This window comes from Natator depressus, chromosome 8, assembly GCF_965152275.1.
Source record: "Natator depressus isolate rNatDep1 chromosome 8, rNatDep2.hap1, whole genome shotgun sequence".
Classification (NCBI taxonomy): Eukaryota; Metazoa; Chordata; order Testudines; family Cheloniidae; genus Natator; species Natator depressus.
The window spans coordinates 48,107,428-48,124,071 of NC_134241.1; the positions used below are offsets into that span (position 1 = coordinate 48,107,428).

The following is a 16,644-nucleotide window of genomic DNA, read 5'->3' on the forward strand; positions in this document are numbered from 1 at the left end:
TTCAGTACTTTTGATGCTTTTCAGTACTTGATGCTGCTTTTACCCCCTCGAAAGGCCGACAGCCCTCTGTTTTCTATTTCCAAGTGCTCTATTTAACCACAGAACAGGCAAAGTGTGTGCAGCAGCTAGAGCAGCTTCCCCAAATGCCCTGCAGATGTGCTTCAGACTTGATCTGGAGGACGGTCCTAAAGCTGAGAAGGGAGTTCATTCTCCAGGCCCAGTCAGTCATTAGTTTTTTCTACTGAAGCTGCCAGCCAGAGAGAACACTTGTGATGAGGAATGTGTGGTTGGCTGGGAGTTTAGGCTCCAAATGCTTGCCCTTTAGGAACCTGGCTGTTGGCCATCACCTTTTTTTTTTTTTTTTTTTTTTTTTTTTTCAAAGCCACGTTTATCTCTAATTATTTTTCCTTTTCCTGCTCTCCACCTCAGTCCCTATCCGCATCACACACCAAGGTCCAAATTCTCTGCTGATGTAATTGAAATAATGGCATTATACCTAGAGAGAAACTTGGCCCCAAGTTTCAGTCCTTAGCACGTTTTAATAGGCTTATTAATAAACCTCCATAATCAGGAGTTTACAAAAAGAAACCCTGCCCCAGGGTTGTCATAGTAGGGAGAAATGTGCCATCTCAATCTGGTGTTTCACTCCTTCCAGTGTGGGAGTTTGTCCCTGAATTTCACAGAATTCTCAGCAGGCAACAGACACTTTTGCCAGAGCTTCCAAAGGTGGCTGGAAAACAGTAGAGATGGGCCCAAGCTGCAAAAATCAGATCCAGGTTTGGATTTCAACACCACAAAACTCAGGCATGTTCAGGCTCTAGGGGTTTTGTTTAGATCACTACAAAGATAGGAGTTATTTGCAAAATTCACCTTGACGAGAGACACAACGCTTGCTGCGCCCCGGCACCAGTGTGGATGCCCTGGACTGTTAATGCCCTCTGATCGGCCTCCAGAAGTGTCCCACAATGCCTGTTCTCGCCACTCTGGTCATCACTTTGAATTCTACTGCCCTACCCTCAGGTGACCAACCGTCAGACCCCCCTTTTAAATTCTGTGGGAACTTTGAAAATCCCCTTCCTGTTTGCTCAGCAAGGCGTGGAGTGCTCAGTGAATATTTTCAGGTCACCATGCCTCCACGTGCCAGGCAATCCCCAATATGGAGCAATGGCTAGGTTCTGGACCTCATCAGTGTTTGGTGGGAGGAAGCTGTCCGGTCCCACCTGCGCTCCAGCCGTAGAAATTATGATACCTTCGGGCAGATATCAAGGGACATGATGGAAAGGGCTATGACCAGGATGCACAGCAGTGCAGGATTAAAGTGAAGGAGCTGCGAAATGCCTACCGTAAAGCCCACGAGGCAAACAGCCTCTCCGGTGCAACCTGCCATTTCTACAAAGAGCTGGACGCAGTATTTGGGGGTGACCCCACCTCCACTCTGAGGATCACCATGGACACTTCACAGCCCAGTTCAACAAGGCAGGGGGAGGAGGAGGAAAGCAGGAGCAAGGGTGCTGAGGAGGAGGTAGACACCACGGCATCCCTAGATCCATGCAGCCAGGAGCTGTTCTCAAGCCAGGAGGAAGGTAGCCAGTCACAGCAGCCGGTGCTTGGGAAAGGACAAACACCAGAGGAGGTGCCCGGTAAGTGGCTTTTATTTTGGGAAGGAAGTTGTTCAGTGCAGGCTCTTGGGGCGAGAAGGGTTAGGGCTGCATGCATGCCTAGATGCAGAATAGGGCATTGATGTGCTCTCACATCACGGTAATCGGCCTCAGTGGTCTCTTCAAAGGTCTCATGCAGAAGCTGGGCAATGCGGTTGCATAGGTTCCTTGGGAGAGCTACTATACTCCTTGTCCCAGTCAGGCTAACATGTCCGCACCACTGTGCTGTGAGGGGTGGGGGGACCATTGCTGCACACAGGCAAGCTGCGGAAGCCACATTGCAGTAGAAGAGCCTCCCTTGCATCCCAGGTCACCCTCAGCAGCGAAATATCTTCCAGGATGAACTCCTTTTGAAAATGTGGGGACAGTGTTCAGTATAGGGGCCCCCTGCAGCTATTAGCTCTCCCCAAGGCACAGAATCCCAGAGGACAGTACGTCCGTGAAACAATCAGTCCCCCTTGCCCCTGTGCTTACTCACCATTTTGGGCTCCTGTGGGTTGTGTGTGCTCACTTTGGGATGGGAAAATTCTGCTATTGTGTAGAATGTGCTTGTCTTTAAGTACGGGGGAATCATTGCTCTGTCTGGTGTGAACAATGCTGCCTCTGTTAAGTGTTGCATTTTGCCTTTACAGATGCAACCTTGAGATCTCAGCCGTCTGTGTTATCACCGGCCAAAAGACTCCAAAGAATTAGGAAGAGGCCACGCAGAAGCAAAGAGGACATGCTGCATGAAGTAATGCAGCAGTCCCTTAATGAAAATCAAAAAGCGCAAGAGTGGCGGGAGAGTGAAAGGAGGGTCCGCCAGCAGAATGCGGATCGCCGGCACCAAAGCACGGAGCGGCTGCTAAGCATTATGGAGCGCCAAGCGGACTCGATACAGGCGCTTATAGCCATGCAGGCGGAGCACTACCGCGCCCACCTCTCCCTGCAGCCCTTGTCCCAAAACTCTTTCCCTTGTGCCACCATGTCACCTCCAACCCACTTTCCCCCACATCCGGGTTCTTATCACCACCAGCTGCCTCCAACATCTGTAGCTTCACTATCCAGCCCTGCAAACTATGACCCTTACCCACTGCACTCAACCCCCATCACCATGCATTTTAGCCAGCCTGAAGTGTAGCACTCATTGCAGGGCACTCCAGACAGGAGGGCAGAGTATGATAACAGGACATATGCAAATCTGTGATTGAGCCATTCACCACACCACCCCCTTGCCCTTTCTGTTTCCCAAGCAGTTGTGTTTCTTTCAATACATGAATTTTCTTTTAAATAAATGGATTTTTTGGCTTTGAAAATATTCTTTATTATTGCATTAAGTAAAAGATATCTTAGCCCAGGAAAGCAACAGGCTCTGCAAGTCAGTGTAGCAAACACAGATTCCTACTCACATTGGAACCACCGCTCTTCACTCCTGTGCAGGGCACCAAACATTACTGTTGGCCTCAGATTGCTCCCTTAAGACATCCCTAATCCTTGCAGCCCCACACTGGGCCCCTCTAATAGCCCTCTCTCTTGCTGTTCAAATTCAGCCTCCAGGCTGGGAAAAAAGTCCCAGCTTGTAGCTTCCTGAACAGGCCAGCTTCCAGATTGCACTAGCCACCTGCTTCTCCACCATCAGGGCAGCTCTCAATCTGATGTCCTTGCGCCACAGGGTGGGGGCGAGCTCAGAACACAGTCCCATGAAAGTGGCTTCTCGCATCCGAAAGTTCTGCAGCCACTGCTCGTCATCCCAGACCTGCATGACGACGTGAACCCACTGCTCAGTGCTTGTTTCCCAAGCCCAAAAGCGGTGTTCCATGGCAGTGAGCATGTCTGTGAATGCCACAAGCAATCTCATGTCATATGCGTTACGCGAGTCAACATCATTGTCGGACTCCTCACTGTCAGTTTGTAGCTTAAGGAGTAACTTGACTGCCAAACGTGACGTGCTGGCGAGACTCGTCAGCAGACTCCTCAGCAGTTCGGGCTCCATTCCCGCGGACCGAAAGGGAAGACAGAGCGCGCAGTACAAAAAATGTTGAAAGATGGTGCCAAATGTGGTCGGAAGCACAGGGATTGCTGGGATGCGAAGCGATGCATCACAGGGCATTGGGACAGGACCCAGAATGCCCCGCCCCCCCTGCCCCGTTCCCACAAGCCACAGTGCCAGAATGGGAAGAGGTGCTCTGTGGGATAGCTGCCCATAATGCACCACTCCCAACACCGCTGCAAGTGCTGCAAATGTGGTCACGCCAGTGCGCTTGTTCCTGTCCGTGTGGACACACTGCAGCACTTTCCCTACTGCGTTCTCCGAAGGCAGGTTTAACTCCCAGCCGTCTACATCTGCAAGTGTAGCCATGCCCTGTGTAAGATCAAAAGCTTGTCTCTCTCACCAGCAGAAGTTGATCCAATAAAAGATCCTACTTCTCCCACTTTGTGTCTCTAAATTCAGCTGACACATCCATGAAAGATGGACAGGAAGTGTTTCAAAATGCACTGCAGTATACACAGCTAGAGTCTATCTTACTATCGCACTCTAGCACCAATCTCCTTTAGTCAAATCCGTTACGGGGGAAGTTATTTGTATATAATTCTGTCTTTGTCAGGAGAACTTAGAGCCAAATTCACATCAGTGGGCACAGCCAAGTCAATGGAAGTTACACAAGGATTGGATTTGACCTACGACCTTGAAACTAATGAGCCAGGTCCCAAGCAACATGTGAGCAAGAGGTGGGGTTATTTTGGGGTGGGTGTTGGAGACAACCAATGAGAGCAATAGGGGAGAGCATGACTAGAATGTTATGTTTTTCATAACAGTAGTTCCCCCCAATAGGAGTGGGGTGGAGTTTGCCGATAAAGCACAGAAATAAACGCTGAAACACAGCACTGGGAGAGTGTACACAGCTTGGAGAAAGGAACAGGAACATAACAGCTGGAGGGGAAGAAGGACAATAGGGCATAGACTTCAAAATGTAAGTGTCTTGTCCAGTTTTGCATCCACTTTCTAACAGCAGGTGCCCGTTGAATGGCATGGCCAGGCTGCTCTCCCTCCCCTCTGTTGCTGTAGGAAACCCTCTGTGACAGTCCCCAGTGTTTTTCCTCTCTCCCTGACCCCACAGTGAGTGCTGTGAGAGAACAGCCAGCCCATGTGAGATAGCAGCAGCGGGATGGAGTATGTAGATGGGGCAGACTTGCCTTAAAGCTGGAGAAGAAGTGGAATCCTCAGGGGAAGAAAAATGTTCCTAATCTCCGGTCTAATGGGCAAAGGGAAAGTCATATAAATCAGTAACAGAGGGAAACCCAGCTAAAGTTTACTGTAGATCTAACTGTAGAGCTGCAACTAACTATAAATGCTGGTGCTATTGTTCCCATTTGGAGAACTCTCTGTAAATGCCAGGACTATTGCATGTTGGAACATATTCTTTTGTCCTGTGGTCCAATGTCTCATTATGCTTAGTCATGCTCCGTTCTTTGCATTTCATAAGCAATGTTTGCTGTAAGTAGCACACAAAGGTTCCACTTATATTCAGGAATTAACAGCATTGGCCAGAATGTTAGACCATGTGATGAGTTTTGGGGGCAGGAGGGATGGTGAAGTCAGTGCTAGGGGGAGAGACGCTTTCTACTCCAGTGTCCAAGAGAAGTGGGAGCATGAGAGAGAATTCCTTAAATAATCAGAAATGACTAAGTGCTTTTCATCGAATAGACAGGGGTTAAACCCCCAAATACACTGTCAAGTCTGACCCTGGGCTGATTGTATCTGCTTCTGACACATCTTTGGAGTCTGTCACTCTTTTCTTATGCCTTGGTAACCTGTGTATCATTTATTGTGCTATAGAAGTGTGTGTGTATTACAGTTGGATCTTCTTAAATGGCCCCTTTGATAAGCAGCCTGCCTGCAGAACTGAGATGATCCCACTGCATCTGTTTACGGGCAGGGCGTAGATATCGTGCCTGGCATTCCCTGCAGCTAAGTCACAGGAGTTTACAGATGCATTTTGAGGTTTACGGGCATCAGTGTATTGCGGTGTGGCTCTCTGATGCCTGCATGCTAGTTACCTGCTCTGTTGTGACTGTTGTGACTCTTAATTTAGCAGAAGCTTTTAAATGTTTGAGTGCTCTGTACACTGCTTATTTGAAGGGTAATATGTGAAATCAATATGAATAATTTACTTTTCTACAGCATCTTTCACCCTGAAGGCTCCCAGAGGGCTTTACAAACTAATATACAAATTATGTGGGCTCAGTGCAGCCACCTCTGAGGTGGAACATAGCAGCTGATTATCAGCACACAGCAATGCTACAGAACAATTTAGGACAGGAAGTATAAATAAATGCCATCTCTGTTTAAAGCTAGAGGGGAAATTTAGGGATGGAAAATTAATCAAGAGAGAAATTGACTAGGTCAAAGGGGTTAGAATTCCAATTCTTGCAAAAGTGCCCATGATCTTTGAGACTATAAACTGGTCTTATTTATATTTGCAAAGTGCCATGTAAAAAAGTATAATATACTACGTAAAATACTATAAGGCAGGGGTCAGCAACCTTTCAGAAGTGGTGTGTCAAGTCTTCATTTATTCACTCTAATTTAAGGTTTCATGTGCCAGTAATAATAATCCATGTGATCCATGCTGAGCTGCCCCCATCTTGGCCATCTGCACCCCTCAGTGCCCCAGGCTGGGGCCAGAGGGCTACAGCTGGGGGTGGCTACAGAGCCCCGGGCCGGTGGCCGGGACCCCAGGTTGGCAGCAGAGCCCTCCGCACGGTTGGCGGGGACCCGGAGCCGGCAGTGGGCTGAGCAGGGCCAGCGGCCGGAACCCCAGATGGCAGGGGGCCAGCGGCCAATAGCCCAGGCCAGCAGCAGAGACCCCAGGAACGGTGGCCAGGACCCGGGGCTGGCAGCAGGCTGAGCGGGGCTGGCAGACGGAACCCCAGGCCAGCAGCAGAGACCCCAGGAACGGTGGCCAGGACCCGGGGCTGGCAGCAGGCTGAGCGGGGCTGGCAGACAGAACCCCAGGCCAGCAGCAGAGACCCCAGACCGGCCAGGACCCGGGGCTGGCAGCAGGCTGAGCGGGGCTGGCAGACGGAACCCCAGGCCAGCAGCGGAGCCCCCAGACCGGCCAGGACCCGGGGCTGGCAGCAGGCTGAGCGGGGCTGGCAGACGGAACCCCAGGCCAGCAGCGGAGCCCCCCAGGAACGGTGGCCAGGACCCGGGCAGTGTGAGTGCCGCCTGTGCCATAGGTTGCCTACCCTGCTATAAGGCATGATACAAAAGATTTCTAATAAATAACTACTTATGGGTTCTTTACTGCCTACGAATGATCCAGGTCCTCAGTACTTTGTCTCATCTGAAATATACGACTGTCAGTCAGCAGCACAATGTACAGTCGAACCTCAGAGTTACGAACACCTTGGGAATGGAGGTTGTTTGTAACTCTGAACAAAACATTATGGCTGTAAACTTTTGAAAGAACAGCTGAACATTGACTAAATATAGCTTTGAAACTTTACTATGCAGAAAAAAAATGCTGCTTTTAACCATCTTAATGAAACAAGCACAGAAAGTTCCCTTACTTTGTAAAATCTTCCTTTTTTAAACTTTCCCTTTATTTTGTTTAGTAGCTTACGTTTAACACAGTAATTTACCGTACTTATCTTTTTCTTTTTCTTTTTTTTTTGGTCTGTGCTGCTGCCTGATTGAATATTTCTGCTTCCAAATGAGTTGTATGGTTGACCAGTCAGTTCATAACTCTGGTGTTCGTGACTCTGAGGTTCTACTGTATTGGTTTGAGCTTCTGAGAATCAAGATGATTGCCTAATTGGCACATTATTTGTCTTAGTCTCCACCAATGTGTTCCTTTTGGGGGAATTTACTCTATCAGAGGGCAGAGCTCTGTAGAATATGGTGTCGTGTGGTATTGCCAATGCTAAGCATTCAAATTATGAGCAAGCCCCTTAAAAATCATGAGATCTTTTTTTAAAAAGCATTTTTTTCTTTGTTCCCAAAAGTTCATGTTTCAGGGCTTCAGATGGCCACCAGCAGGGGTCAGGATGGGATTCCACTACCTCCACCTCAAAGCATTCTAGGTTTTTGTTTTGGTCTCCTTCTTCTGAAGCATCAGAGATTGCCCTGACTGGAAATGGGACACTGGATGGGGAAGCCAGGGCTCTGAGATAGCACTGAGCATTCTCTCTCCGGTGCTTGATTGGCTAGTTCTTGCTCACATGCTCAGGGTCTAGGCATATGTGGAGTGGGGAAGAAATTTTCCCTCAGGTCAGATTGGCAGTGATCTGGGCAGGGAGGGTGGAGAGTTTTGCCTTACACTGCAGTGTGTGGGTGTGGGTCACTTGCCAGGATTATCTGGGTGTAGCTCAGTTAATCATTTCTCTGCCATGGGCACTGGTGCATCTCGGTCCCTCCTGTTCTCCACCTGTGGCACATAACATTCTAGTCTCCTGTGGGCTGTAATACTTCGGTCTCATTTCAGTTGTTGGGTTTGGTGTGCGGGTGCTGAGTGGTGGTGGTGGCCTGTGATAAACAAGAGGTCAGACTACATGATCTGATGGTCCCTTCTAGCCTTCAACTCTGACTTTTTCTGTTTTTTGAGACTTCCAGAGTTCATGTTTTCAAGATTTTCTCTGCCTAGGGCTAGAAACTCCCCTTAAAATATTGTTGAGATTCTCACATGACTCCAGGAGCCGGAGCTTTAAGAAAAACACAAGAGTTCGCAACACTATCGTGTGGACTTTACACCTCTTGATTTCTTGTGATCTAGAACATAAACCTCACTCCCAGGTGGAGGTCTAATGTTTTGTCTCCAGACCTCATCTTCAATGAGAGGTTGAAAAGGCAGAGGTTTCCTCTTGACAGACATCATCTTTTTAATATTACAAATCAGCTGGGAGGAAAATACCTTACTTTTAATGAACCAGTATGATGATGGAACGTGGGAGCTCTCCCCTTTGGGCTTTCACAGTGAATGGACATCTGGAACACTTGCCCAAAGAAGGGCTGGTTTGGGTGGGTCGAATAGGAAAAGAGAATTTGGGGGGTGGCATATCATGGAGGCATGCCTGTGTAGCACCCCACCCCTCAATGGATGTGGATCACACATGGGCAGGTTTTGATAGCTGGCAGCAATGTGGTGAGAGAGGTCAAGAAGGCTGCACATTCCTTCCTTATATTTTCCAAGCCGAGTCAGCATTCGCCAGCATGCAGTAGCTGAACTGATGTAGTACACCGATGACCTTGTCTTGCTGGCTAAGTTTGGTGAGTCATGGCAGCTGATGGTCGATCTGGTCAGGCCAGAGGCAGTGTGCATTGGTGTGGTTATTAATCCAGATAAAACTAAATCCCTGGCCATTACCATCGAGCAGCCTCCAGCTCCAGAGTACAACCATTAACCTATCCGGACCAGACGTCAAGTAGGTGGCGACTGTCAAATATTTGGGTAACATTATCAACAGTGTTGGGAATGCTTGAAATGCCATGTTTCACACTCTTCAGCAGCCTCCCTGGGGATGTCTTGATGTCACACTTGCTATGCAGCTGCCGTTCTATAGAACCACGCTTATGCCAACTCTGCTGTACGGAAGAGAAACGTGGGCACTGAGGAAGGCTGAAGAACTCCAGAATGATGATTTTTATTCTTGACGGTTCCATCAACTGCTTTGTATCAAGTGGCAGGACAAGATCAGAAATGAGGATATTCTAAGCTGAATGCAGCAACTGCCTCCACCAGCATGAGTTTGGTTTGGGATATTTCTTGGTACAGAATTATTATTAGAATGCTAAATCAATTCATTCTAAAGCATGTTTTCTGAGGAACGATGCGACATAGCAGGTGATCACATGGGCGCCAAAAACTTTGGTGGCACAATAAGATTGCCAGTGATTCATAGACACTAAATATACAGCCAGACCACCTTAAACACCTTGCCAGAGATCAATTCGGGTGGTGCTCAGTTTGCAAGGGGGCCACGTCCCTGCGGGATTTGCCATCATGATGATGAGTAACTGAGTTGCTTGGAGATTTGCCTCGTGCCAGAATTTCTGGCTCCACGTGGATCTCCTTCAATATGTGGCTTTCCGGTGGGCAGCCACCTTAGTTTCACCGATGGGGAAAGCAATGTGCATGGGGTAGTCCCTGAGGCACCAGTGCAGCTACCCAGCCTGGTGTCAGAGTAGCAGGTTCATCTGCCCAATAGTTCCTTCTGGGCTGAAAGGATTTCAAAGACACGGACAAAACACAGTGGGGTAACCCAACAGGCTAGCTGTAAAAAACAGGGACACTCCCAGATTTCAGGGAAAGTCATCCTATTCTGTGGCCTAAATGGAAAGCACCCATCAGGTGAGGGAGAAAAGGTGGAGGAGTTGCAGTGTATGTAAGAGAGCAGTATGATTGCTCAGAGCTCTAGTACGAAACTGGAGAAAAGCCTGTTGAGAGTCTTTGGGTTAAGTTTAGAGGCGAGAGCAACAAGGATGATGTCATGATGGGCATCTGCTATAGACCACCAGACCAGGAGGATGAGGTAGACGAGGCTTTCTTCAGACAACTAACAGAAGTTTCCAGATCACAGGCCCTGGTTTTCATGGGGGATGTCAATCACCCTGATGTCATCTGGGAGAGCAATACAGCAATGCACAGACAATCCAGGAAGTTTTTGGAGAGTGTTGGGGACAACTTCCTGGTGCAAGTGCTGGAGGAACTAACTAGGGGCCGTGCTCCTCTTGACCTGCTGCTCACAAACAGGAAAGTATTGGTAGGGGAAGTAGAAGTGGGTAGCAACCTGGGCAGCAGTGATCATGAGATGGTCAAGTTCAGGATCCTGACAGAAGGAAGAAAGGAGATCAGTAGAATCCGGATGCTGGACTTCAGAAAAGCAGACTTTGACTCCCTCAGGAAACTGATGGGCAGAATCCCCTAGGAGGCTAATATGAGAGGGAAAGGAGTCCAGGAGAGCTGGCTGTATTTTAAAGAAGCCTTATTGAGGACGCAGGAACAAACCATCCTGATGTGCAGAAAGAATAGCAAATATGGCAGGTGACCAGCTTGGCTTAACAGAAATCTTCGGTGAGCTTAAACACAAGAAGCTTACAAGTAGTGGAAACTTGGACAGATGACTAGGGAGCAGTTAAAAATATTGCTCAAGCATGCCGGGCTGTAATCAGGAAGGCCAAAGCACAATTGGAGTTGCAGCTAGTAAGGGATGTGAAGGGTAACAAGAAGGGTTTCTACAGGTATGTCAGCAGCAAGAAGGTGGTCAGGGAAAGTGTGGGAGCCTCACTGAATGATGTGGAAAAAGCTGAAGTACTCGTTGTTGGGTTTTTTTGCCTTGGTCTTCACAGACAAGGTCAGCTCCCAGGCTGCTGCACTGGGCAGCTCAGTATGGGGAGGAGATGAGCAGCCCTCAGTGGTGAAAGAACAGGTTAAGGACTATTTAGAAAAGCTGGACATGCACAAGTCCATGGGGCCGGATTCCATGCATCTGAGGGTTCTGAAGGAGTTGGCTGATGTGATTGCAAAGCCATTGGCCATTATCTCTGAATCCTCGAGGCGATCAGGGGAGGTCCTGGATAACTGGAAAAAGGCTAATGTAGTACCCATCTTTAAAAAAGGGAAGAAGGAGAATCCAGGGAACTACAGACCGGGTCAGCCTCACCTCAGTCCCTGGAAAAATCATGGAGCAGCTCCTCAAGGAATCCATTTTGAAGCACCTGGAGGTGATCAGAACAGTCAACATGGATTCACCACGGGCAAGTAATGCCTGATCAACCTGATTGCTTTCTATGATGAGATAACTGGCACTGTGGATGTGCGGAAAGCGGTGGATGGTGATATACTTTGACTTTAGCAAAGCTTTTGATACGGTCTCCCACAGTATTCTTGCCAGCAAGTTAAAGAAGTATAGATTGGATGAATGGACTGTAAGGTGGATAGAAAGCGGGCTAGATAGTCGGGCTCAACAGGTAGTGATCAAGGGCTCAGTGTCTAGTTGGCAGCCGATATCAAGTGGAGTGCCCCAAGGGTCGGTCCTGGGGCTGGTTTTGTTCAACATCTTCATTAATGATCTGGATGATGGGATGGATTTCACCCTCAGCAAGTTCATGGATGACACTAAGCTGGGGGAGAGGTAGATACACTGGAGGGTAGAGATAGGGTCCAGATTGACCAAGACAAATTGGAGGATTGGGCCAAAAGAAATCTGATGAGGTTCGACAAGAACAAGTGCAGAGTCCTGCACTCAGGATGGAAGAATCCCATGCACTGCTACAGGCTGGGAACTGACTGGCTAAGCGGCAGTTCTGCAGAAAAGGACCTGGGGATTACAGTGGACGAGAAGCTGGTTATGAGTCAACAGTGTGCCCTTGTTGCCAAGAAGGCTAACCATATATTGGGCTTCATTAGTAGGAGCATTGCCAGCAGATTGAGGGGAGTGATTATTCCACTCATTTGGCACTGGTGAGGCCACATCTGGAGTATTGCATCCAGTTCTCCCCCCACTCCCCACCCCCACACAGAAAGGATGTGGACAGATTGGAGAGAGTCCAGCGGAGGACAACAAAAATGATTAGGGGACTGGGGCACATAACTTACGAAGAGAGGCTGCGGGAACTGGGCTTATTTAGTCTGCAGAAGAGAAGAGTGAGAGGGGATTTGATAGCAGCCATCAACTACCTAAAGGGGAGTTCCAAAGAGGATGGAGCTAGGCTGTTCTCAGTGGTGGCAGATGACAGAAGAAGAAGCAATGGTCTCAAGTTGCAGTGGGGGAGGTCTAGACTGGGTATTAGGCAAAACTACTTCACCAGGAGGTTGGTGAAGCACTGGAATGGGTTACCTAGGAAGGTGGTGGAATCTCCATCCTTAGAGGTTTTTAAGGCCTGGCTTGGCAAAACCCTGACTGGGATAATTTAATTGGGGTTGGTCCTGCTTTGAGCAGGGGGTTGGACTAGATGACCTCCTGAGGTCTCTTCCAACTCTAATCTTCTATGATCTCTCTGTTCCTCCTCCACTGTTGGTGGATGTGCTCACTCTAGTGGCAGTGCTAAAAGGCTAGAGATTTTGTGCAGGCCTGAGAAAACCAACCCTAGAAGCCTGAGATTAGGCAAGAAATCTTGATCCCTTGCACTGTGGGTTACTCAGTGCCAATGAACTGTTTTCTTTCAGCTCAGGAGAGATGATCAAGTCCTTCAAACAGAGATTTTTGTCGCTGGAGCTGCAGTCACCCAGGTGGAGCTCAGCAGAGATCACGGTAAATGCTAGTTGCTGGGGAGATCTCTATATCAGAAGCTGAGGGGTATTGTTCTTGATGGGTAGATCTTGCAGAAATAAACTAATTAGTGCTGTCAGCGAAGAAGCCATGCAAGAAGGAAACTGCACTGAACATCTGGAGCTATAGGACAGTAGCCATATATCTTCGACCTTGCCTACACTAGAAAGGGTTCATGGGTGCAGCTGTCCTTGCAAATCCTCCAGTGTAAACGCAGCTCACATAGACAAGAGAGTAGTTTTGCCAGTACAGCTTTTGTTCCTGTAACTGGGTGAGGAGGGGGGGATTGGGCTGAAGCCAATGCCGGGGGGGGGGGGGAGCGCTGTGATGGTTTGGCAACTGGGGGGTGCCTTGTTAGGGGCATGTGACCTGTTGGGGGAAAGGGTGTGGGAGTGTGTGGCTGCTGAGATGGGCCTGCGAGGGGCACACTCCCAGGGAGGTGATTTTGCAGGAAGATGGGGGCTGATTGGGACATTTCACTGACCTGGAAATAAAAGCCACACCTTCACTAAGCCTTGTAACCTTATATCTGTTTCAGGTGCAAGATTACGAGCTGCGTCACTATGAGACGGCCAAATGGGCTAGCACAGTAATTAAAGGAAAGATGCAGAAGGAGGCACTGCGCCAGGGCTTCTGGAAACTCTTCTACTACATTCAGGGGAAGAATGAGAAAGGTATGAAGTCACCCAGATTTGGAAGAGTCATTGGGAAACCCCTGGACCCAGCCCTCTAATTGTGGGCAGGGCACAAAGGAGACTGAGCTGGGAACAGCAAAGGTGCGGGGAGCTGTGGAGGATAGGAAGTACACTAGAAATGTCAGAGATGCTTTCCTGGTGTGGGTGAGTTAATGCATCCGTATTTTTCTTGCCTGCAAAGGGGTGTCCTTTGGGGCTGTTTCCCCTCATCCAGGGTGAGCTGCCCTATGCCTGGTGGGGGAGGAATGGGAACCTCAGAATGGGGGAGAAGAGATGGAAGAGACAGAGTGTCTCTGTTCCTCCAGGGGTGTGTGGGATGGGAGGTGGGGAAGATCAGGGGCTGCGTGGAGGAAATGGAGATGCTTACTAGGGAAGTATTCACAGGCAATAGGGAGAAGCATTGATGGATGAGAGCATCATGATGGGTACTCGCATACCATGGGAATGGGCAGCAGTATGAATCCCTGAGCCAAACCTGGTGAAAGGGCTTGTGGCAGGAGTAGTCCCTGCTGCACTGGGGAGATGGTGCTGCAGGAACACTGCTGCCTCTGCCCCGAGTATTGAAGCCCCTCTTTGACATTGTCCCCAGTGGCTGCAGGTCCCAAGGTAGCATTCACCCTCTGTCTCTGCTTGCGGCTGGTGCAAGACAGGACCTTTCTTATCCTCATTCTTCCAGAGATGAAGATTGAGATGACTGTGCCGGTGACGTGCCTGGTGAAATCTGGTTGCACAGACTTCAAGGTCTCATTCTTTGTGCCATTCGAGCATCAAGACTCCCCCCCACAGCCCACAGACCCAGACGTCTTCATCGAGGAGCGGAAGGGAGAGGCCATCTTTGTCAGGTAGCACCCTCCTGTCTCTTCTTTGGGAGAGGAGACTGATTAAAGCATGAACAGGGGGCTGGTGCCTGCAGTTTCACCCTTTGCTGTTCAGTACCATGTCTGGGAAAGAGAAACCCTCCAGAGAGCACCCCGTTCCTCACTCCCTTCATTTGTGAAGCTCAAAAGCTGTCTCTTTCACCAACAGAAGTGGTGAAAATAAACAGCTAGCACTGTATGTCCAGGCAACTCTCTGCAACATGCCAGCTGGGGCCATTATATATACACATAGATGTGCCTGGTCACACCATCACATGCTGGATGAATCCCTGACCATAGTTACACATGACCCTTAGCTACAGAACATGAAGCCAGATCTCAAACACCTCACAGTTTGGGAGTGTCTGGATTCAGGCTGCTGATTCAGCCTATTTTAAAGATGAAGCCCCTCCATGAAATTCAGCTCCAGGTCTGGTTTCAGATCTGCCCTTGCTGTGGCTCTGGAGTTCTGGTTTGGGCTACTAGGAGCCAGCTGAACATTTCAGAATTCAGATCCTCCCCCTCTAAAGCTTGGGGTATTTGGATTGGGGGGTTTGGTTTGGGCTCATCTCTAACTGCAAGGTTTGCATTGTTAAAACTCCAACACAGTGTTACAAACCAGAGCCCCTCTCCCCACTGTCCTCCCCCAGGTCCTTTGGTGGGTTTGCCTCTCCAGAGAAATATGCTGAGGAAGCCCAGGCACTGGCAATAATCCTAAAGAATGCGGGTCGGTCATTCCATGAAGACTTCTATTACACTGCTGGCTATGACAGTCCGTTCAAGCTCTTCAATAGGCACAATGAAGTGTGGTATTTCAAGAAGTAATACTGGAGTGTTGGATGAAGACAGACCTTGCTTGTGCCTTTTGCTTCCATGATTTTGTATGTACTGAAGAGACTCTTTACTCATAGATTTGTGTATGTGCTAACCACTGTAAAGAGACCTCCCCATTCCATTTTACCTAGGACTACAGATCTTTCACTGGCTTCAAAAACCTGTCTCTCAAATTTATGTGCTCTTTCTGCAGAAGGCTGCCTTTGTTTTGAAATTTTAGTCGGTTCAGACCTGCTGCTCTCTCAGGGGTAGCAGGTGTCTCCCCAAATCCATTAAACATAGGGAACAGCTGTGATGTGAAAGTGTACAATTTGTGACAGTGAGTTAGGAGCTTCTGAAAAATTGTACCCAAAACAAAAAAGGTAGAAAAATCCCCTAAAGATTACTGCTGCTGCTCCAGCTGCTACTGTGTCTGAAGGTGAAGCTATGGTGGAGGACAAAGGCTACTGCCTTGTCAATTAGGTTTGATGACACTTGCATCCAAGTGTAGTCATTGTTGTGGATGCTTGTTTTATCCTGTCCTCAGCAGTGGGACACCCATTTTTGGAACTGTCTGACAGCAATTGTTAAACCCCGTTATTTTCAGAGCAATGACCCAGGCAAGTGGCTACACACTGGAGGAAGCTACTGGTGCTAGCATTAAATATACCAGTTTGTACCACCTGTGTCTTCAGGTGGAAGATAATTAACCATTTGCACAACAGGTTTTTTTCATTTACACTGAGTATGATATTAATCACTCTAGATGAGGAACTGAGATTTACAAGTGCCAAATCTTTCATTTACACACTAGTCTCCTAATGATCTTTTCTCTTTATAAAATAGTATGTGTACCTCTGTTATTAACTGCTGTACTTTAACAGTGAGAATGGCTTTTGTAGAGTTGACTTATCCTGTGCAATGATATTTAGGAGCAAAAAAATAAATATCTTCTGCTCCTGTGCTGTGTTTTATATGTGAACACAGGGTGTCAAACCACTGGAACAATTTTTATAGTGGGGGCGGCGAGAGACATTGAACCAAATAGTAAACCCTAGGTGATGGAAACGACTTCAAGTCAGGAGCTGTGGCAGCACCTATGCCTCGCAAAGCTCTGTTGAAGATCTGCTGTGTCTCTTCCGGAGCTGCTTGTAGAGCTTCATGCTGGCCTGTCAATTTGCAGCAGCCAGGGGGCCTTGGCTAGAGACTGGATCAATATTATAGTAGCAGCTAGAGTCCCTAGAACAGGGCTCTATTGTGCTAGATACTGTACACAGGTCTGTGCCAAAGAGTGCATCAACCCAGTCAGTTTGTTCACACTAAGTATAATCAGTTCGAGTTTTGCTTTAGCCCACAGGCACTTTTAAAAGC

General features: G+C 48.4%; 1 protein-coding gene across 2 annotated transcripts; it reads left to right on the forward strand.

The window, feature by feature from the left end:
- Positions 1 to 4,435: 4,435 nt before the first annotated feature.
- Positions 4,436 to 16,079, forward strand: LOC141992838 (heme-binding protein 2-like). 2 transcript variants are annotated; one of them, XM_074962180.1, is made up of 5 exons: positions 4,436 to 4,609; positions 12,806 to 12,890; positions 13,447 to 13,582; positions 14,193 to 14,445; positions 15,111 to 16,079. In XM_074962180.1, exons 2-5 carry the CDS (start codon positions 12,816 to 12,818, stop codon positions 15,283 to 15,285), a joined length of 639 nt encoding a protein of 212 aa, XP_074818281.1. In that variant the 5' UTR covers positions 4,436 to 4,609; positions 12,806 to 12,815; the 3' UTR covers positions 15,286 to 16,079. The 2 variants fall into 2 exon arrangements, with proteins under 2 accessions (XP_074818281.1, XP_074818282.1); XM_074962181.1 differs by having other exon boundaries at positions 14,280 to 14,445.
- Positions 16,080 to 16,644: the final 565 nt, after the last annotated feature.